Raw genomic sequence first — 22457 nt, forward strand, 5'->3', positions numbered from 1 at the left:
TTCTCATTTTACCAAGCACTGACATTTAAAAACACTTACAAATCCCCACTTACTGCCTCATTCATTTCACAAAAGAATGAACTGATAGCAAAAACACAGTATGGATGTGAGCTCCGGGAGGAAATGCATGATAAAACACTCACTGTATGTTTCTGTTTTTCTCCTTTTGGTGCTGGTGACAAGTTCTCTGTGGACAGGAAGTAGTTCATGGGCCAGGATTTCCAACCCACTGACCCAAGGCACTCCTGTGTTCCAGCATCATGATGATAAAGGCACATATACCACCAATAAAACAGCTCACTCCTTTGCAAATGCACGTGAGGTTCTCGTTACACAAGGTGAGATATGTGGTCTCAACAAATCCCTTATCAGTTTTAACAAACCTTAACCTTTGTACTTTGACTTATAGATTCACTTTGGCCCCATCTAATTGTTAGAGTCAAGATTCCCTTCGGATGTGCTGCAAATAATACCAACCAAACCCTTTGTTTAAAACCCTTATTATGTCACTTACAACATTGAATTGCAATTTTTGTTGGCACTGCTATCACCCCAACTAGACACTAAGCCCCTTGAGGGCAGGAACTAGTTTTCCTCATCTTGGTACCTTTACCACATTGTGAACCTTTCTAAGTATTTGTTGAATAACTGAATAAATGGCTCTGCTCAGGTTATGTCTCCTGAAACATCATAATTACACATGGCATATCCTTGCTACTATTTTATAGTTTATTGGTGGAAGTAGGAATTGGCTGTGTCCTTCAACATTCACTCACTCACTCTCAGACAGACATGAAACCCTTGCTATGCGCCTTACACTGTGCTAACTGCTAAAGATGACCGAAATAATCCCAGAATGTAGATCTTGCCTTCGAGGATGTCCAGAATAGCTACGGCTCCTTTCTGGAGCTCACATTATCTTTTTAGCACAGTGCCAATTTCCTGGATGATATAAATATAAGCCATCAAATTGTCTGAAATCTTAATGGAGTGAACATTTTCTCTCATATGTTTTTCTTATTACTCTGAGAAGCAGTGCCCACTCTGTGTATGAGTCTTCATCTCTGCCAGATCACAGCCACTATCCCCATGACTAGTGTGCTTAAATTGGAGCCTTAGCCTTATCCATGTTAAAGGAAACAATAAATCTGCTTACTGTTGCAAGTCTTGTTGTATTTGCTGTTCTCCTGAGCAAACCCTTCCAGCCGGCACTGAAAACGATGCTGCCAAAATTCTTGAAACCAAGGGTTTCGGAGGTTTGTTTCTGGCCGGAGCTTCAGATAATAATCATCAAACCACTTGACATCGGGAGATTGGAGCTTGATTGTGATTCCACCAACAGCTTCTCGCTGATAGCCATCTGTCACATCATACCTGTCAGCCCAGCCATCACTGTGGGGAAACAAGAAAAAACCCTCAGCTTAGGACAGTTATCTTCTAAGAAAATGACTCCATTTGTTTTCCTTCTGAAAGATGAGTCGTTAAACGGTACTCAGGCCACATGATGGTCCTATGTTACACTACGTTATTACTGAGTTAGCAGCTTGTTAGAATTCAAAAGTGCGAAACACAATGGAAACTCTGGGTCTAAGAGTGCTGGAAGGCACCAGTCTCACTTACCGTGAGCTCCAGAGAATAACCTGGTGTTTTTGGCAGAGATTTACTGGTTGTAAAATACAGGATATGCATGGAAACCTCATAATATCACCATTTACACTATCTACTGAACATACAATAGCTAGGTCGAGTTAATGTTAAATACATTCTTTGCCTTTACTTAATCATCATCATCATAGTGATCATAACAGAAAAATGAAAAATATTTCTAAAATAGACCTAAAAATTGAACCACCCTATGACATGATATTCATTTTTTTTCATGTTTTACATGTGATAAGAAGTTAAAAAAGAAAACTTTTCTGATTATGGTCATTCTATTAAACATGGATTCATCAGAGCCTCAAACTGTCGTCCTTATAGTGCAAACCCTCCTTCCTATCCCACAGTACTTCCCTAATACGTTTAACACGCACATATGAAATCATGTTTTACATTAGCGTGATTAAAAGCACTTCTTAACAACAGGCCATCAAAGACGGTGGCAGGGATCATGGGCCTCATCATTGATACCATTCTATGCACTGATCGCTCAAAGTCATCTAGGAATTGTAAAATAAAAGAGTTCGAAATCAGAGAGTTCCTGTTACGACGGTATGAGTATAAGAGAGTAAGGAAAAGTATTCTAAGCTTATTTGGAAAAGGCATGAGACACACAGTGTTGAAAAGAAAAGAAGTGAAAAGATGTTTATATAAAATGTGGACACACCGTAGGGCATTCAGGAAAAAAGCATCTCTGCCTTTTCCCACCCTCTCTGTCACTTGGAATATGCACAATTGTGCTGGGCATCTGCTGGGACCCTGTGGTTACTATCCTTCCTTTGAAGAGCTGCACGTGCGCTTTCAGAAAAGGTAAAGGAAGTCAGGGGAAGTTTAACAATGAAAAAAAAAAAAAAGTAACAACAAAGAGGGAAGAGAGGATGTGGGGAGAGTTGAGGGGGAAAAGAGTGGAGCTTCCTGAATGCAAGACAGGAAAGGATTTGGACACAAGCTGGGTTGGGGGAGTAGGTTCTGGGGAAAGGCTGAGGGAAAGGATTTACAGTAGCAATCATTATTTATTTCATCAATATTCCAATATCTGTATCTACTGGAATATTTCTTCTTATCTTCCTTCCGATCTTTCAATGCATTTTTGTCCTTTATCTTTTACTTTTTCTTTCTTTCTTTTTTTTTTTTGGAGGCAGAGTGCATGCTCCAGTATTTTGCATATAAAATCAGTGCTGGGGAAGGTATTATGTAAGCAATTAATTAGAATAAGTGAAAAGAGGCATGTCCTATTTTTCAATATGCTCTGCTATACCAATTCTGACTTAAACGTTGATAATGAGAGTTGTTCCAAAGGTCACAGATTGCTCATTAAGATACCACAGGGGCTTGAGATACTTCCTAGGCATCAGTGGGTAGAGGAGGAGAAAAAAAATAAACAAACAAAAAAATAGACCATTTCTTCCTCTAAATCCTCCTTGACAAGAAGACATTTCATTAAAAATGATCTATGTTGAAATTTCAAAAACTTTTGTGGCACATTAGGAAAAAAAATAATAAATAATGCAATATATTTTGTCCCAGTGTTGAATGTGGTGACTTCACACGTTATCTTCCCTCAAGTTTCTCATTTTCAGCTGCAAAAGATTTTATTTAAAGCTGACAAGTTGAAATGAAGTGGGCTTGTTTGCTTCATTTTCTCCCTGTGTTTTAGAGGGTTTGTTATATCATGAGAGGAGAGTGTGGGGCTCACTGGCACTGGAGGGGATGCAGGGGCGTGCAGCGAATGGGACAGGAGGCCCTGTTTGTCAAGCAGAAGCCCGTTCCCAGAGGAAGTGGGTATGCAAATTGCTCCTTTTGTTCATGCTAGCTCGCGCTTATGTAACGCTATGATTATGAATATTACGTAAGAAATGTAAGATTATAATGGATCCAATTTACCCTTCACAATTCATTCACTGAATTTAATGGGGATTGTAAAAAGCCTGTCTTGATCAACTTGCTTGGAAGTAATATTTCCATTGAAAAAAAAAAGTGTCAGGACCAGAGTGTGTTAATTTCCTCATCACTCATCATGTTCTTTAGCTTTTTTTCCCCCCAAGCATAAATCTCTACATTTAATAAGTTAAAGATGATTTTTTAGTAGTTTAAAAGTTAGTGGTGATTTTTAAAAGCCTTTTGTTCCAGGTATTTCCATTCAACAGCAAAATAAAAATCATAAAAGAATTTGTGTATAAACAGAAGATTCTAATATCTGTATGACAAAAAAAAGGGGGTTATTTAGGCTTCGGAAGGAATATCTGCTTTGTAAGCCAAAGAAAGAAGTTCAGTCTATACCAGCTAAGTTAGATGGTGCTATATTGACTTTAGGTTATTAAATATTAACATGTTCAGAAAAATGATGCCCTTAAGATTTGCATTAGAATGATAGGGTACCTCAAAGTAAGGAGTAATAAGGTCAAAAATAAAAGGAATAGCCAAGAAAAACGTGAGCTTACCTTTCTACTATTTAATGCTTTCCATGACATTGTTAGAGTGAGCTCTCAAGTTACTGGCACTAGTTTAATGCCTTTGGGTGACATGTGTTTTACCAAATCAGGAAAAAAGCAGGGAGAGAGATAAAGAAACTGAAAATGTACCACATTTAAGGCAATTTTCTAGATTTAATATCTATCTATCTATCTATCTCTCTGTCTATTCATCCATTTATCCAATTTCTCTCCATTCTCATCAGTGGGCATTTTACCCATCTCTTTATAACTCATTTCATTATTTTCTTTCCATTTTTTTGATATACAGTTGTTCCTCATTATTTGCAGATTCTATATTTGCAAATTCACCTGCTTGCTAAAATTTATTCACGACCCCCATATCAATACTCGTGCCACTTTTGCGGTCATTCTCAGACATGCACAGCATGGCAAAAAGATCTGAGTCTCCTGATGTGCATGTTCCCAGCTGAGACTGAATGAGGTGACCCTCTGCTTCCTTGTTTCAGCTTTTATACTATAAACCAATATCCTTTTCATGGTCTGTCTAGTGCCAAGTTTTTGCATTTTTGTCTGTTTTTTTTTTTAATTGATTTTGCTGTTTAAAATACCCACAAGCATAGGGCTGATGTGTTATCTAGAGTTCCCAAGTGCAAGAAGGCTCTACCTTACACAGAAAGTCAGCTGCATTCAGGCATGAGTAGAGTGCTGTTTGTGACAATTTCAACATTAATTCATAAACAACGTATATTAAATAAGGTGTCTTTAGACAGAAACACCCATAAAGCAAAGTTGCATATTGACTAGTTGATGAAAATACTGTGCCTAGAGGCTCATGGCAATTTAAACCTATATTTCCCCTAGGAGTAATGTCAGTATTCACTAGTTCACTAAGTGTTTGGTGCCTGTTTCTAGAACATAACTACTATGAATAACAAGAATTAAGTGGAGATTTGAACGTTGTTATAGTCAGGTTTCCAGTCCTTTTTCTTTTTCTTTTTTTTTTTTTTGGCTATGAAACAGAATAACTTGGACACTTGAAACAGGAAAAAAATGTTTTTAACTTACTTTAGTTGACATCACTACGAGAGAAATCTTCAGTTTGTACCCATTCTCAAAATGCCTCCTCAGCAGAAACCTTAGATTCCTTTAAATCTTGCTTGCAGACATCTTAAGGACATGCTCATCTAATAAGAACTCAATTTCATTTTCTTCCCAATATTGCACTCTAAAATATTTACCCCTACTCTATGATCTGTCATTTCCCCCTTCCCCTCTCAACCCCCAATTTCCATTATTTCTCAAGTTAGCCATTCATGAAAGTTTAATTTTTATCTGTTTTCAACAGGAGGTTCTTAATTGTAAACAAAAATTGACTCTGAAATTTTCCATCCAAAATGCATCTTCTATGTCTTTATAAGTTTCCTTCTTTTCTTCAACATTTATTAAATATCTACCTTAGACTGCCTTATTTTGTGAAAACAAGCAATTTAGTATCTCAGTGGTTTAGAACAAAAGCTCGTTTCTTGCTCAGCCTTTAGGCTCACCGCAGATGGCCTATAATGCTGCTCCATCTCACCTTCATTCTGAGACATAGTCTGAAAGAGCAGTTTCCTTCTGGGACATGGCTGACCTCAGAGAAGGGAAAAACAGAAAGTGTGCTGGACCCATGCAATGGTTCTAGGGTGTACTGGACCCATGCAATAGTTGTAGAGTGTATTAGACCCATGCAATGGTTCTAGGGTGTACTGGACCAGCACAATGGTTCTAGAGTGTATTGGACCCATGCAATAGTTCTTAAGTATTCTGCTCAAAAGTGGCACATGTCACTTCTGCTCACATTTAATCAGCCAAAGTGAGTCATACAGCCAAAACTGACCTGAATGGGACAGGTAAGTACTATTCTTTTCCCACAGAGAGGATCAGTGAAATTGTGAGGGAAAACGCAATCTATCACATCTACCGTGTGTTGAAATTGTACTTAAGCTGAGAAAAACGTGTTAAATAAGTTTTACACTCTGCACTCCAGGGACTCGCAGTCTAGTGGAGGACAGATGTATAAATAAATGACCACATACAAACGTATATTGTTATAGGCATGAACCAAATGCAGTGGGACAGATTAGTGAATAATCGACTAACTCTTTGTAGGAACGTAAGATTTGAACGGAGTTGGAAAAATACGGGTAATGGAGTGATAACAGCATTCTGAAATGTTATTTTCTAGATGAAGGTATTTGTGAACCAAGGAATAGTGGACACTATGCATTGCAGCTGTATGGAGTGCACTGAATAGTGAACTAGTGAGACAATAAGTGGAGGAGGACCAATTATGAATAGTCTTTTGTGCCATCCCAGGTTTTGGAATTTTCGACTTTTTCACTTAGGTGATGGGGAGCCAGTGGTAGCTTTTTTTCTGTTTTTAATTGAAGTACAGTTGATTTACAATGTTATGTTTTGGTGTACAGCATAGTGATTCAGTTATACACATAGATATATTTTTTTTTCATAGGAAGTGATATGAAGAGATGAGAACTGTATGAACTGTGGTAGGTAGCAGTGTGAGTGACAGATAAGAGAGATTGTAGATGAGTGTTAGAGAATCAAGTTAGAAAATGTGTTACAGTGCTCAAGGAAACTGATGGACAATTGTATTAAAGGAAGAGCAGTGGGAATGAAGAGCCTTATTGGTAAGGAATTCTGAGTCCCTAGGACTAGATATGTGGAGAAAGGGGATAAAGGAGGATGCTTATGGTTTATGGGAGAGTTTAGTGATACTTTGGTAAGCGACATTGTAGCTCCACATCCTAGGCTGTAAGAGAAGAGATTAGGTTCGGGGTGAAAAATGAAGAAAATGAATACAAGTAGGGGTCTTCATGATCAGATTTCCCTTTATAAGCTCTCTCTAGCACTTCTTTTCTCCTGGACTTCTATTGTCTACGTATAAAATTAATTTGAATGTAAAAAAACACAAGTTAACGATTTTCTTATCTGTGATCCAGTACATTAACCCATCCAATTGTATTACATGTAGGGTTTTGTATACTGAACAATAGCTGTTGGCACTCAAAAAAGACAAGAAATAATGAAAATTATAGAACTCGAAAGACCTGATACTCTATATTATTATATCCTTATAATAGTAATATTTTAACTTTAGAATTATTATTTTTATCATTTTTTCTATTAACTTATATAAAGCAGGCCAATGGTTATGGTTATAAAATAATTACTGCAGGGTTTACAGTCAGTAGATTTAATGTCAAAATATCTTTCTGGAATGTGGAAGCCCCTGAGGGCTACATGGTAATAGGCATAAAAAAATTCTTGGAAAATTATGAAGAAGCACATTTTACCAATTATCAGATGTCAGAATAGAGATGCCCAATAATTAAAAAAATCTGCCTCTCTTATCAAAAATATGAATCTGCACAATGCAGACAATATGTTCTTTCCTTCCTTTCCTCGTTTCCTATCAATATATGTTTTAAGTTATTGCTATGGAAAACAAAAAAATGTATGTAGCACAGAAGATTGCATTGGGTGAGCCTCTGGTAACAGTCCCCACGTTCTTTTCATCCCATTTCATTAATTCAGTAGGCACTGTGAGTGTCTCCTCTGTGCGGTTTGTAGTGGGAGGATCCAGTGCGTGCCCTCAAGGAGCCAACAGTCCATTAGGCTTGACGGGCATTGCTGACTTCCAGCCCATTGGCAGTTTCTTCATTTATCCTTCAGACTGAACATCCTCTTTTCTTTTTACTCAGTCTTTTCACTAACAGTACAATTCATTAGGTTTCCAGTCACTGAGTCATCACTTACTGAAAATCACATTCCTGTCCTGCCTTCCTGAGATTAGTCCCCCGTCACCTCCATTAGTATTCCGGGTGTTGCCAATCTCTTAGTTCTTACATTTACAATCTTTTGATTTATTTGCATGGAAGGCTAATCACATACAATGGGTACAGATTTCATTCTTTGAACTCTCAAACGGCAACATGATTATTTAGTATAACTCCACAGAGTTCTTGGAGAGGCATCTGCCATCGGCAAATGACATAAATAAATCATCTCAAATTCTGCTTCAAAAGGAGCAACACCAGACCAAAAATGTAAGCTTCAGAGCAACTATTCCTAGAAGTTAGCAGTTATTAAATTTGTGCCAGGACATGTTAGTGTGTGTACTGGGGAGATGGGGGCTGGTAGGGGCTCCGGGTATGCCAGGCACACAATGTTATTCTTTTTTTCAAGTTTCTTTTTTGTTTTTTTTAATGGTGGTCCTGGGGATTGAACCCAGGACCTTGTGCATGCTAAGCATGTGCTCTACCACTGAGCTATACTCAACCCCCACACACACAGTTATTCTTGATCACTGAACTCTTTAGTCCTGCTTATCACGATGACACTGGTATCGCTGAAACTAACTACACACGTATGTTGTGCACGGGAGACGTTGCACCTTCACTCTTACTCCTCAAATATGTCGCACTTTCACACTTCCAAATGGTTGCGTATGCTATTCCCTCTGCACAGAGAGTCATCCCTCCAATTCCTCGCATTTTTCCTGATTCAATAAAATCCAATTCATCAATCAAGCAGCAGGCAGACTGAGCTTGAATGCAACTTACTAAAACTTTCTCAGGCTCCCCTGGGCTTGATAGTCCCTTCCTCTCTGCTTCCAAAATACTGTGATCTTTATTCCTTATTCACTGAACAAGCACTGGGTAACTAATACTTACCAGTTATGTGGGAATACAGCTGCCAAAGAGAAGACAAGATTTCTGCTCTCGTAAAGGCAGCATTTTGATGCTTTTAAGTTTTGCATTTGTCATCATATTAAAGTTAGATACATTTATATCTGTTTTCCACAAATGGACTATAGATTTTCTGCTTTGGATATCTCCTCATCCTTATGGTTATTATAATACCTTGAACATACAGAGGACTTAAGAAATGTTCAATATAACTTATTACAAAATTGGACTTTTAAAGACACACCTCAAATTATAGAGCATTCTTTTCAGATAACTGCATATATTCATTTTTAATTGAGAAAACAACACTGTTTGATGTGCCTTGTAAAGTGACTCTGAAAGGCTGAATCCACCCCCCCTTCATAACGGCCATCTTCCTTCTCTACCTGACGCTATTAAGGTTAATGAGTACATTCATTAGGATGTGTCCCAGCATTTTTTTTTTCCAAAATCTATTCACAACCCACATAATTATTATGGAAACTGCTGTTCTACTCACACGTAATCATCATCTTGCCATATCTCTTACCAATAGCATTTTAACAGATATCCGGGCATTTTTTTTTTTTCATTTGAATAGTGGGAGTCCACTGACTGCTTGGGCTGTCTTCATATAATATTCCCTTTTTCGTTCCTCCTCTGGGGAGGTGGGTAGGAAGTCTTAAGAGTCTCTAAGAAATGGTGAAAAACAAGGAAGGATATAGAGCTTTTAAATAAAATTTCCTATGAATATACACCAACTGGCTTTAATGAATTGTTTAATTCCAGAATGAAGCACAATGTAGAATTTTTGAGAAAATGGTTATGTTATTTACTGAAAAATTACTTTATCTCCAGGGTTTGTAAACCTTAGCTTTTCCCATTTCCAAGGGAAAAGGATAAGCAGATGCGAATGAGAGGAGCTATATCAGAACATTCAACAGAAGGAGGAAAAGTCAGGAACCTAAAGTTGGCTATGTGTCTTGTGTAAATGGGATGATTTCCATTGTATTACTTTTCATAATTCTCTGCAGGCCTTAGAGGTAATTATTATTAGCCCTAGTTTTTACCATTGATGAAATTGAGGTTCCGAAGAATTGAGTAAGCTACTCAAAACCCCACAGCAAATACAGAGGGGCTTTAAACCCAGAGCGTTCTAGCTCCAATACTTGAGTACTTTCTATACTTCATGGAGCCCCCAAAGTAATGGCAAACAGTGGTGACCACACTGAGAAACGTTTGCTAAGGGGATCGTATTTAAGGGGCCTGTCAAGGAGCACAGGAAGCCGAATGTAGGGCTGGGGACATGTGTGTGTGGGTCTCCCGCTCTGCTGGACACACACCTTCTCCTTCTTCTTCAAACACTCATCTTGATAGGTGCTGCTGGAAAGGGATTTTTAAAATGTACTTAAGATCCCAAGTAAACTGACCTTGAAACAGGGAGGTGATTCTTAATGGGTCTGACCTAATCAGGTGAGCCCCTGGAAAGTAACTTTCTGACAAAAGAGGGTCAAACATGAGAAGGATTTGACGTGAGAGAGCTGGAGGACGAGCCCACTGCTGGCTCTGAAGCTGGAGGGAAGGGTACAGGAAAGAACGCAGGTGACCTTGAGGACCTGAGAGGGCCCTTGTCTAGTAAAAGCAAGGAAATGCGGACTCAAGCCTACATCCGGAAGGAACTGAATTCCACCCCAAACTTGAATGAGCTGGAAGTGGATTCTTCCACAAAGCCTCCAGGAGGGCGTGCGGCTCAGCCAGCACCCTGAGTCAGTCTGTTTAACCCTGAGCGGAGAACCCAAGTATGTGACACGACACGTGGACTTCTGCCTCCCAGAATGTATGAGATAGCAAGTGAATATTGTTCTCAGTTGCTACATTTGTGGTAATTTGCTACACAGCAATAGAAAGTTACTACTCCCCACCTCTTTTCCACATTTCCTCACTTGGAAGGCCAAAGCAGGTTAATATTGGAAGTAATACGATTTCACGAGGTCTGACTTAATTCTGGGTTTGCCAGAGTAGACTGACTTCAAAGACATTGGGGTCACAGAAAAAGATGGAGAGCATGAAGAACACTAGAACAGGTGGAACATCCATCCTGCCCTGATGGAGGCTTCAGGATGGTAGGCATTTCCCTCTCTGGTTTGAAGCCCCACTCAGGGTTAAACAGACTGACATCAGGGTGCTGGCTGATGTTTCCTCACCACACACATCCTTCAGAGAAGAAGACGAGAGAAATCACCGTGAATAGACTAATTACGTTGAGAATTACACAATCTATTGTTTCTCTTGTCATACTATGGCCATTGGGAGAAATGCAAAAATTGTGGCAATTGTGTAAAATGTGCAACATAGTGAGCTAAATGATTCAGTTAAATAGGGAAAAAACGTTATGAGTATGCTCTTGTATCCACTGCTTTATATAACCTTTTTTATGTTTTCTCAGGAAGCTTCCTTACTTAGGATAACCTTGCAGCTTTCAGTCTGCAAACCCGTTTCCACTGAACTGCACTAATTTCTTCTGTTCCGCTGTTAAACTGAGCACAATGTTCAGCCAAATAGTCAATAATTATTTGTTGGAAGCCTATTAAATTCCAAGCAGCGAGGCAGGCTTTGTGATGATGCTGGTGAGTGTAACTCCTGGTGTCCCATTGCTTTCTTCCCTTAGCTCCCCTAACAGGTCACCAGTGATCCCCTCATTTCAGGCTGAATATGTTTTTCTCATACTATCCCCAACTTCCTCCAATATTTGATACTATTCTTCCATTTAGCAAAATCTAATGACCAGCAATGTACATGTGAATTTCTCTGCAAGGAATTACACATGAGGAATAAAGAGAAGAAAAACTGTCATTCCCTACTCACTCTTCAACATTAGAGCCAGGCAAATGAAAATCTGCAGAGTGGTAACAGCAATCATGTATTTAGGGTTTGCTGTCTGCCAGGCGTTGTTCTAGGCACTTCAAGTGTGTGTGTGTGTGTGTGTGTGTGTGTGTGTGTGTGTGTGTGTATACACACACATATATACATACTGACTCTCTGCTGATGTTTTTTATATATATTTATAAAATATATATAAATTATATATATAAATATATATATATATAAATATATATAATAAATACATATATGGTATGGTCCTATGAGGTAGATATTTTTACATCTTCACAATTCACTAAGGAAACTTCAGCTTGAAAAGTAGTAAATAACCCTGAATTAAACAGGATTTAAACTCAGTCTAACTAAATCTAGAAACCAAAACTGAACTGGTATAATCAATGTGGTGTTTGATCCAAATCTGTGTCCAAAGTTATCTGATTTTGTCCATGAAAATGTAGAGAGAAGAGTTATTTTAATTTCTGTTACACACCCCCCCACACACATACACCTTGGAATTCTTTTTTTTTTCCCCTTTCCGATACTGTAAACGAAGAATTGTCTTAAACCATTGCATTCATCTTCTGATAAAGTGCCCATCTTTGTAGGGTTGGAATACACTGGCAAAGTTATTAAGAGTCTCTACTGACAAGGTAAAGAGCTATTGGAAGATGTTCAAGAGACCTTGATATCTGTACACAAACACAGAATGAACTCTCTTCAGTTCACATTTCACTTTGAGGCAACATGGTTTTCCTTGACAAATTACCCCAATGACACCCACTGAAACCAAGTTTATTGTTAACTTCTCACATCTATCAGATATGTTTTATAAATGAACACTTACAAGCTGTAGAAGACCAGTAATTAATCAAAAATTGTTCTAGGTGTGAGATTAAGCTTTAGAAACAGTCATTACATAAGAAGCCAAATCAAAGTCAAAACCTGAAAGCCTGAAAAACTTAGATGCCACACGCCCAATAATTAATCCAAAAAGGCTGAACCTGAAAGTCACATATTAGAAACTGAACAACTACTTACATTTCTAGTTATAATAGATTAGACAAATCTTCCTCTGAAGACAACTAGAGAGGCTGGATACACTTAAAAAAAAAAAAATCTATGTAAGCTACCAGAAACCTGTCTGGCAGCCGGGTCTCAAGGCACCAAGACTCTCCCCTTAGGTATGTAGCAAATTCTTTGAAGGCAAGGATGGGAGGCTAAGAAGTTGGATCAAAAGCAGTAGGTGAGGCTCAAAATGTTTTTAATTTCTGGGCTAACATTACATCAAAAACATGACTGACAAATTTCTAAGGGAGAAGAGAAGCCCAGAGATTCGAAACAGACGTTGGTACTACTTTATCCCTTGAGCCATTTGCTATTTTGCAAGCAGTTGCTGAGAAGCTTAGAAATTGAGCATAAAACAATGGCTAAGAGGCTGGAAAGATGAGCAGAGGTTTAGACAGTCACACTGCATTGAAGGAAAAAGAAACAGAATTGTGAACCTCCAAGAAAAAAAAAAATCCCAGTAGACACTTCAGGATTTCATTTCACTTTTCAGGCAAACTAGAAGAAGATAAGCCCCAACAAAAATGGGACCCAACTTTGAATCATCTTAACATCAAACTTGATTAAAATGGTCTTTGTTCTCACTGCCGGAAAGAAGAAAAAGCAAATCCTCTCTGGAGGGGTGCACCATTCGACACAGCCTCAGATTTTCTCTGCAGGTTTTCACGCACATTACCTATCATTCAATAGACAATGGACAGACAGAGAAGAAACAACTGAATGGCTGAAAACTAGGGAAAATAGACAACGGAATCAATCTCATCCCATCACTGGAATTAATAGTGGACTTTAAAATGACTATGATTAATAAGTTCAAGGGAATAGATGAAAAGTCAGAGAATTTAGCTGACACAGTAATTGATGAAAAAGAACAGAAAAATTTAAGATATTAAAAATTCAAGAATTCTGCAATTGCCCCTGGTCAAGTAGAGTCTCAGGCTGTGATCCTCAACCAGATGTTGCCACTGACTGGACTCTGTTCAGCTGGGGCTGCAGACAGGGTTTCACAGTCAGACAGGGTCTCAAGTTGTGCTCTGCCATCAGGAGGAAATGCAGACTGTGCCCCGACATTGGGTGGGACTAGACGTTGGGCTTTGCATTTGGGGATGGGGTTGCTTTCCAGGCTCCCTTGCTGGGAGGGGCCTCTGGTGATGCTTCTTGTTTGGACTGGGTCATTGGCTGGGGTCCTTGCCTGAACAAGGCTACTAGTTGTGTTCAGCAACCAGAAGGAGCCCTAGGCTGGGCTCTGCCGTGTGGTATGGCAGTAGGGTGGGCTCCACAGCTTGCGTGGTACTGAAGGATGGGCTTCAAGGCAGTCCAGGGTCACTGTTAAGACTCCCTGGTTCTGTGGGGCCAGAGCCTACACTCATAGTTGGAAAGGACTGCTTGCGTGGCTCCCTGCCCACGTGCAGCTATAGGACGGGCTTCACAGCTGCCTGCGTTCGCTGGTGAGGTTTTCTCATCAAGCAGGACCTGCAGCCATGCTGAGCAGCAGACAAGGCTCAGATCTGCTTCCCTACCTGAGCAGGGCCATAACAGTAAGCTCCAAGGCTGGTATGGCTCACTGGCTGGTGACCTGAATCAGGCAGGTTTGCCCACCAGGCTCCCTGGCCAGAAGCTCAGCTTTGCAGGTGGGTAGAGCCACCTGGCTGGGCTCTCTGCTCTGGCACCACTGCCAGCCTGGCTGCAGGCTGGGCCATGCAGCTGCCCAGGCTCTCTGGTGAGGCTTCCTGGCCAGATGGGTCTGGAAGCTGTGTTAAGCGGTAGGCAGGGCTTCAGATTTGTTTCCCTGCCTGAGTGGGGCATAGAACAAGCTCCATGGCCAGCACAGCTCACTGTGACCCGAACAGGCTGAACTGCCCCTGGGCTCCCCGACCAGACGGGGCAACCGGCTCAGCTCTGCAGACGGACAGTCCCTGGCTCGGATCTCTGCTGGGGCGCAGGTGCAAGGAAGAATGTGGTCTGCCAGGATCTGAGCACTAGTTGCTTCCCCATCCTCATTCTGTGTTTCTGTCTGATCCTCAGTGGTCAAGTTTCACAGATTTCCCCAGTGATCTCTGTGAGGCAGGACTCCAACGTGCCTGCAGTGTGGGACCTGTATGTCCCACAACACTGGGGGAGCCTGATGTCCACCTTGGGCTCTTTCTTTTCCCTCTCTGGAGAAACTATCGGCTCAGGGAGGCCCTCTCGCTGTGAACCCAGCCAGTAAGAGAATAACAGAGATGAGGTGGATAGGGCCAGATGGTTCATAATTTAGTATCTGTAATTTCAGACCAAGAAATATCACACTGTTATAAAAAAAGAGTGTAATTATCAAGCATCTATGTGATGCAGGTAGTGGGACTGTGTTGCTGTATGTGAAACAAGCTGATGTGAGGACAAGACATAGACTTACAGAGAGAAGTGAGAAGATTCAGAGAAGCATGAGTGAAAAATCAGCATGTCATTTACATGGTTTCAAAGAAATATTAGAGTGTAATGGAGACTCATTCTGTGGTACCTTTGAGTGGGGATGGGGTGTTGTGGGTCACTAATCTCTGATGCATTTTAGATGGTTGACTGCCTTCTTCTTGAAAATCTCTCATCTGGTGGCCTCTGTGGTACCTTATTCTTTCTGGCACTTCTCCAGCTGCCCCCTGCCTTCTCCATCCTCCAGGTGAGCCTCTTTTTTAACATCTGTGCCTTAGGCAGCAGTATCCCCTTGGGTTTTGTCTTTTTTTAAAAATTGAGTTATAATTGACATACAACATTATGGTGTACAACATAATGATTCAATATTCGCGCACATTATGAAATGATCACCACAATAAATCTAGTTATGTCCATCACCATACATAGTTACAGAATCGTGTGTATGTGTGTGTGACAAGAATTTTCAAGATCTACTCTCTTAGCAACTTTCAAACATGCAATACAGTATTATTTATTCCACTCCTGGGCAAATATCCAAAAAACCCCAAAACATTAATTTGAAAAGATACATGCACTCCAATGTTTATAGTAGCATTATTTACAACTGCCAAAATGTGGAAGCAACATAAAGTGCTTATCAACAGATTTAGGGGTAAAGAAGATGTGGTACACACACACACACACACACACACACACACACACACACACAATGGAATACTACTTAGCCATAAAAAGAATAAAATTTTGCCTTTTGCAGCAACATGGATGGACTTCAAGGGCATTATGCTAAGTGAAAGAAGTCAGACAGAAAGACAAATACTGTATAATATCATTTACATGTGGAATCTAAAAAATACAAGAAACTAATGAGTCTAACAAAAAGAAACAGACACAGATAAAGACAACAAACTAGTGGTTATCAGTGGGGGAGGGGGAGGGGCAGTTAGGGATCATGGAGTTGGAGGTACAAACTCTTGGGTGTAAAATAAGCTCAAGGATGTATTGTGCAACACGGTGAATATAGCCATTAATTTGTAATAACTGTAAATGGAAAATAACCTCTAAAAATTGTATAAAACTAAAAAAAACTAATTTTTAAAAGTATAGTTGCCATGCTATATATTACATCCCCATGACTTATTTATTTTATAACTGGTAGTTTGTACCTTTTCACTCCCTTCATCCATTTTGAGACCAATCTGTTCTTTGTATCTAGGAGTTGTTGTTGTTTTTATATTCACATTTAAGTCAGGTCATACGGTATTTGTCTTTCTCTGTCTGACTTCACTTAGCATCATGCCCTCAAGGTTCATCCATATTGTTGCAAATGGCAAGATTTCATTTTTTATGGCTGAATAATATTCTGTTATATACATACCACATTTTCTTTTGTCTTTTATATTTTTGACCTATACTTTTACATAGTCTCTCATTTGCATTTCATCCTAAGACTTCAATTACCATTTGTATTAACTACTTCTAACTCTCTACCTCCAGCCTTGTTATTCTTCCCAAGCTCTGGATCACAGTATTCAACACCTATGAGACAGCTCAACCCATGAATACCTCCAAAACAACTTGTCCTAAACTGCAATACTTATCATTACCCCCTACAGAAAATGCTTGCCTTTTCTGCTGTAGATGGATTCAGCCATTATTCCTCTAATTGTTTAAAGCAGAGCATTAAGGGAGAGGCAGTGTCACTTTTCCTTACCAGGGACCTTCTCCTTACAGAAACAAAGTCATGGTGATCCCATGTCTTGGGAAAAGGAATAGGTTTCCCAATTCCCTATTTCCCAGTAACGGGTTTATTTAGGAACTCATCCCCTCTCACTTGGAATAGGTGCCGCCGGTCTTCCTTTGTTATTATCAGTGAAATTTATAAAACATAGATTTAATAATACTACGTCTTTGTGAAATGTTTTCTTTGGCTCTCTTTGCCTGTCCAAGCTCCTTACCAATCACATAAGATCTTCTACGATACTGTCATTGCTCAACATTATCTGTCCTCATTCTCCTCTCCTTTTTGTATGCATTGATTATGTTCCTGGAAGACATCATGGTTTCTTCCTAATCCTCTCTACTACCAGTATTAATAATCATCCATGATTACTTAGTCACATCCTTTTCTCCTTCATTTTATTAACTTCTACCTGTTTTTCTAACCTCATTTCAGAGCCTTCTCATCTAAGCCTTTTTGTGATTCAACTAGTCTGGAAGAGAGATGCGTTTTTTGACCTTCAACACCCAGTGTTTAATTCGAATTTAGCATGCATTGCATTGCATTTCAATTGTTTATATGCTTCTTTTCTTCAAGAAATGGTGAACTTCTTAAGGATGGTGTTTTAGTCCCAGAGCTCCAGAACTTAACTCATTACTTGTCAGTAAAACAGGGACTCCATAGAATCGTATAAAAGGAAGGAGGTGGCAGTTGTGAAAGAAGGACTTTGTTGTGAGAAGAAAAAGAGAGACATGTTAGCAATTTAAGTGGATAAGGATTTTGCAAGATATGCTGAAGTTTCAGGCCTGTGGGGGATTTGAGAAGAGAAGTAACATTTTCTGTCTTCAAGAAAATTAAAGTCTTCTTGGTTGATAAACTCTCAGTACACAAAATAATTTAGAACAACCTAAGGCTATCTGTAAGCAAGTGACAAGTGCTATGATACACACTAGAAGAGAAGTGTAGCAATAGGGGAGAATTATAGGAATAAGGATGGGCAGAGCAGGCTTTAAAGAAAAGAAAGGACTTGAACTGAGTTTTGATGTGTCCATAGGTTTTGTATAGGCTGGGAAAAATGGGATTTTTTCAGTAAAAGGGACCTCAGGCACAAGGATGAAGATTTTTATGGCATGTATGAGTGGTGGTAAGAATTCCATCATAACTATTGCATTTATGAAGATACAAATTCTCTCCCAAGATTCTGTCCCACAGCTGTAACAGTTTTCCTGATGTCACAATCTAGGTGTCCCATCCTCATCTGAAACTCTGCACTTAAAATCAAACTCATCTTTCTTCCTAGTCAACTGCCCTGTATAGACTTCTCTCAAGTCACCCAGACTTCAGAGCTTGGATTCATTCTCTCACGTCTCTCACAGATACTTGGCACTTGATAGGCGTTCTATAGATGTTTGTTGAATCAACAAAAGGAAAGATTTGGGGGTCCAATGTGACCATGTGAAGGTTAAACAGAGGGATGGATGGATTGAGTATGGAAATGGAGAAAGAATAGCTGGTCATAAGTGAGGGTCTGGACATACTCACGTGTAAGAGAATCAAACAGTGTTTGGAAAGTTAGAAACAACAGGTTCTGGGAACTGCAGTGCTGGTTTCATGAACCCTTGGATAAGAGCCCTGAGGTTAATTATAACAAAGAACTTGGCAACTGAGATCATTAGGGAAGTCAAAGTATTTTATCCTTTAGGGAATTTACCAGCATTCCATAAAAGTTAATTTAATGTCTTGAATTTTATTCTAACACTCTCATAAAATTCCGTCTATCTAATTCAGTGTTTTATTCTCCTAATTGATTGGTTTTATAACCATGATTGACTGGAGTTCCACTCTCATCCCTTCCAGAAGACCTGAATGAACTGTAAGTCTCCAAAGGACATTATTAATTCAGTCTTCAGTGACTATATGTAAACGTAACAAATGTTTATCAGGCACATACTGTGTATCCATACTATCATTTGAGTTAAAATGACCAAGAAGACATTCTTTACCCACCCTCACCCCCACCCGACCCACATTTAAGTTCCTGGGGGGCAGGTATTGTATCTTTGTTATATTTATATTTCAGTACTTAGCAGATAGTAAACTGTGAATAAATACTTATTGACTTAATGGATGATAAGTTGAACATTATAAGTGCTCTGGCTTATATATGCACATGATATATTAGGAGGTGTAAAAATAATGATCTTTTATTACTTAGATATGACTTACTTTATTACTTGTTACCTAGAACAGTGTATTTCAGAGAGGAGTTTTCAATTTAGTTGATAAATTTTAGAATGAGGAAGTGAATGAGACACAGAGAAACCCTCACTCAGGTACTCCATCACTATCAAGCTGCTAGATAACGAAAGTGATTATTTTTAAAGTGGAAATTATAGACTCGATAAACTAATGGATACTTAAAACTTGAAGTTAAACCATTCATTTAATCAACACCTATTATTTAGAACATATTGTGTGCCAGGCAATGCACTTAATGTTTGTGGTAAATGATGACCAAGACATGGCCATCTTTGTTGAAAGAACTGTGATTATTCATCTGAAATTATAGAAAAGAAATTTATCTTTCAGAAATAGAAATAATCTTGTCTGATTACCTAATTGCTCTAAAACACACTTGAAATCTGTGGAAATGCAGTTAGAGTAATAACATGCTAACAAGTTGTTATGTATAAATTAATAACTCTTAAAATTCTTTCATTGGTGGACAACTTGTAATTTCACATTTTTATTTATGTTAATGCCCAGTGAAGTTTATTTCCCTATATGCATTTATATGAATAGAAGATGTGTGTGTGCATATAGATGTATGTGTGTGTGTGTGTGTGTGTGTGTATTTTTAATTATACATTTGCATCATTATCCAGAAGTCCTGACTTATAATATAGTGGGTAGTATTTTCCTGTCAGTGTTTACCCTTGTCCTCCCCTGTAATCAACAAATGTTTTAACTCCAAAGCTGTGTGCTGATTGGGCTCAGTCAATCAGGGTAATCTCTCTTGTTGCCACAGTTATTGGTTTAGGTAACCTTAGCCAATATAATTAGAATTTGTATTTTTCCTGACGTAGTCAGAACCTTTGCTGGGAATCGCAAGATGCACATGTTCTCTTTGCCCCTATGGACAATGTCGCATGAGATTTTAAAGCTGCTAATTGCTCTTCTTCCACCTTGAGAGAGAAACCAGCCTGACAGTGGAGCTAAAACATGGAGAGTCACTGGGAAATGGAGTCGCAGTCCTGGTCACATGATACCTAAACTCTGACCACTTTGGACTTGTTAATTACACAAAATAATAAATCCCCTTTAATGCTGAAGCCAGTCTACGTTCGGTTATTTGCTATTTGTATCAAAAACAAAAGCATTAAATGTTACAAGTAGGCATTAAACTGAGATGTGGCTGTTAATTCACTGATCATAAGACTGTGTCTTTGCTTGATTTGTTACATTAAACATTTAATTGCACGAAAGAGACTTTCATTTTATTGAAAACTAAAAATTGACAAGGTTTTAGAATAATGTTGCATGTTATCACAATTCCATGGAATGGTATTACTGTTTTCAGATAATCAATTATTGACATGTTTCAAAATATTGGAACTAATACATAGTATTGAAAATGAATTTGTGATCCTTAACTAATTAAAAATCACAACATACAGAATAATGTGGACTTAAGACTGCAAACATGACAGAGTTTTAATTGGTCTAGCCCATCCTGAACCGCTCCTCACTGGTCCATTATCTGAACCACACCCTCCAAATTGCTATTTCTTTAGTCTGACCATCAGCACTCATTTTCAACTTTTAACATACTGCAGTAGTTGGCTAATTCTTTCCATTCTATAGTTTTCTCATGTGTTCGTTCATTCATTCATTCAACATATTTATTTAGCAGCTCCTATATACCAGGCAATGAACTTAGGTGCAAAACACTCAATATAAAAAAAAATATATATATATATATATATATATTTGATGCCATAATAGTGAATAAAAATATTAACACTGAGATCACATAATAATTGTAGTTACAAATTGATTACAACAAGGGAAAGAAGTACAATGAAGAAATATGAGAAGCTGACTCAACCTTATCTGGGGACCAGGAAGACTTCCAAGAAGTGAACATTTAATCTGAGCTCAAAAGATGAGTGATAATTAACCAAGTAAAGAAATATGCCAGTAATAATTAACCAGTTAAATCAGTATCCTGGGACGAAGTGTCCTATTTGAAGCCATATTTGAAGTCCCTGAGGTCTGAACGAGCATGACTCATTTACAGAAATAAAAGAGGGCCAGGGCAGAGCGTGAGAGGGAGAGCGGCACATCATAGGAAACTCAGGCCACTTTCAAGATTTCAGTCTTCGTCTTAAGGACAATGAAAAGTCGCTGAAGAGTTTCAGGTAAGCAATGACATGATCAGGTTTGCAGTTTAGAAGTCCCACTCCATATCCAGGTTATAATATGAAAAATTAGTGATAAGAGGCAAAAGTAGAAGACACAGTTGTAAACGAAGATGCATCTGCACTGATTCAGGAGAGAGATCACGGTAGCTTGGATGATGGTAGCGCAGATGGGAACAGTGAAGAAATTTGAGAGATAATAAAGAATGGAACTGTGGGATTTTCAGACCCACTGGCTATATGAAGAGGAATAGAGGATTCTATGACTTCCACATCTCCTCCTTAAACAACTGGAGGGCTATTTCTAGCATTCATTGAGGGAAGGCACAGAGAATAATCAGGTTTTGGGCAAAGATTATAAACACTATTTTAAAAATAGTGACTTGCTAATATAAAAGTAGAGATATTAGATATTCTGGCTTGGGACTCCAGAGACTTTGCATTGGAGACATGAATCTGAGAGTGAGGAGTCAGTACTTTTAGGGTATAAAAGAAATCAAATGCAAACTATCTATGTAAATGTATGTTATGTATGTGTACATTCCAACTATTCTAACTCTCTGTCTCTCTCTCTATCATCTGAATTCTATTGTCTTATGTTACTGGAAAGTCCACTCATAGAATTGGCTTCACATTATCATAATAACCTGGGGCTCAAATTATTTTATTAACTCTTTTAATTTACAAGCTGGGAGGGAAGTTGGATTAAATTGGTTTGCAAACTCTATAAAAGGTAAGTTGAACAATAAGTGACATTATTCTAAGGAATATTTCTATTGATGTCATTTAGCTTCACCACACTTGATTTGTATTAATTAAATTCAGTAAAACACGAGCTTGGTCACATACTGGACAAATCTGTTTTAAGTAAGACACTTTTCTGCTTTTGAGGTCTTGAAATTGGAACTCACTCTCACAACCCTATGTATCATGGCTCCTCCCTTACTCTTCACTTTTTTCATCCATTTAATAAAAATTAAAAACCCAAAAAGACCTGAGAATTGCTACAGTTTTAATAATTAAGCCATTCATTTGTTTGCACAAACCTCATCTATTACCTTTCTCCTGGCTTCTGGAGATACTGTGCTGACATTCTGTGAGTAGTCACTTTGGTGACACACTCAGCATTAAACAAAAA

At 38.7% G+C, this 22457-nt stretch overlaps 1 protein-coding gene across 8 annotated transcripts in view; it reads right to left on the reverse strand.

Annotated features, from left to right (window-relative positions):
- The window catches only part of GRM5 (glutamate metabotropic receptor 5), a 368565-nt gene that overhangs the window by 111114 nt on the left and 234994 nt on the right, over positions 1 to 22457 (reverse strand). For all 8 annotated transcript variants that reach the window (XM_074372823.1, XM_074372824.1, XM_074372821.1 and 5 more), the window contains exon 3: positions 1157 to 1392. In XM_074372823.1, coding sequence (XP_074228924.1) covers positions 1157 to 1392 — 236 coding nt within the window. The remainder of the gene's footprint in view (positions 1 to 1156; positions 1393 to 22457) is intronic.

Source organism: Camelus bactrianus, chromosome 10, assembly GCF_048773025.1.
Source record: "Camelus bactrianus isolate YW-2024 breed Bactrian camel chromosome 10, ASM4877302v1, whole genome shotgun sequence".
NCBI lineage: Eukaryota > Metazoa > Chordata > Mammalia > Artiodactyla > Camelidae > Camelus > Camelus bactrianus.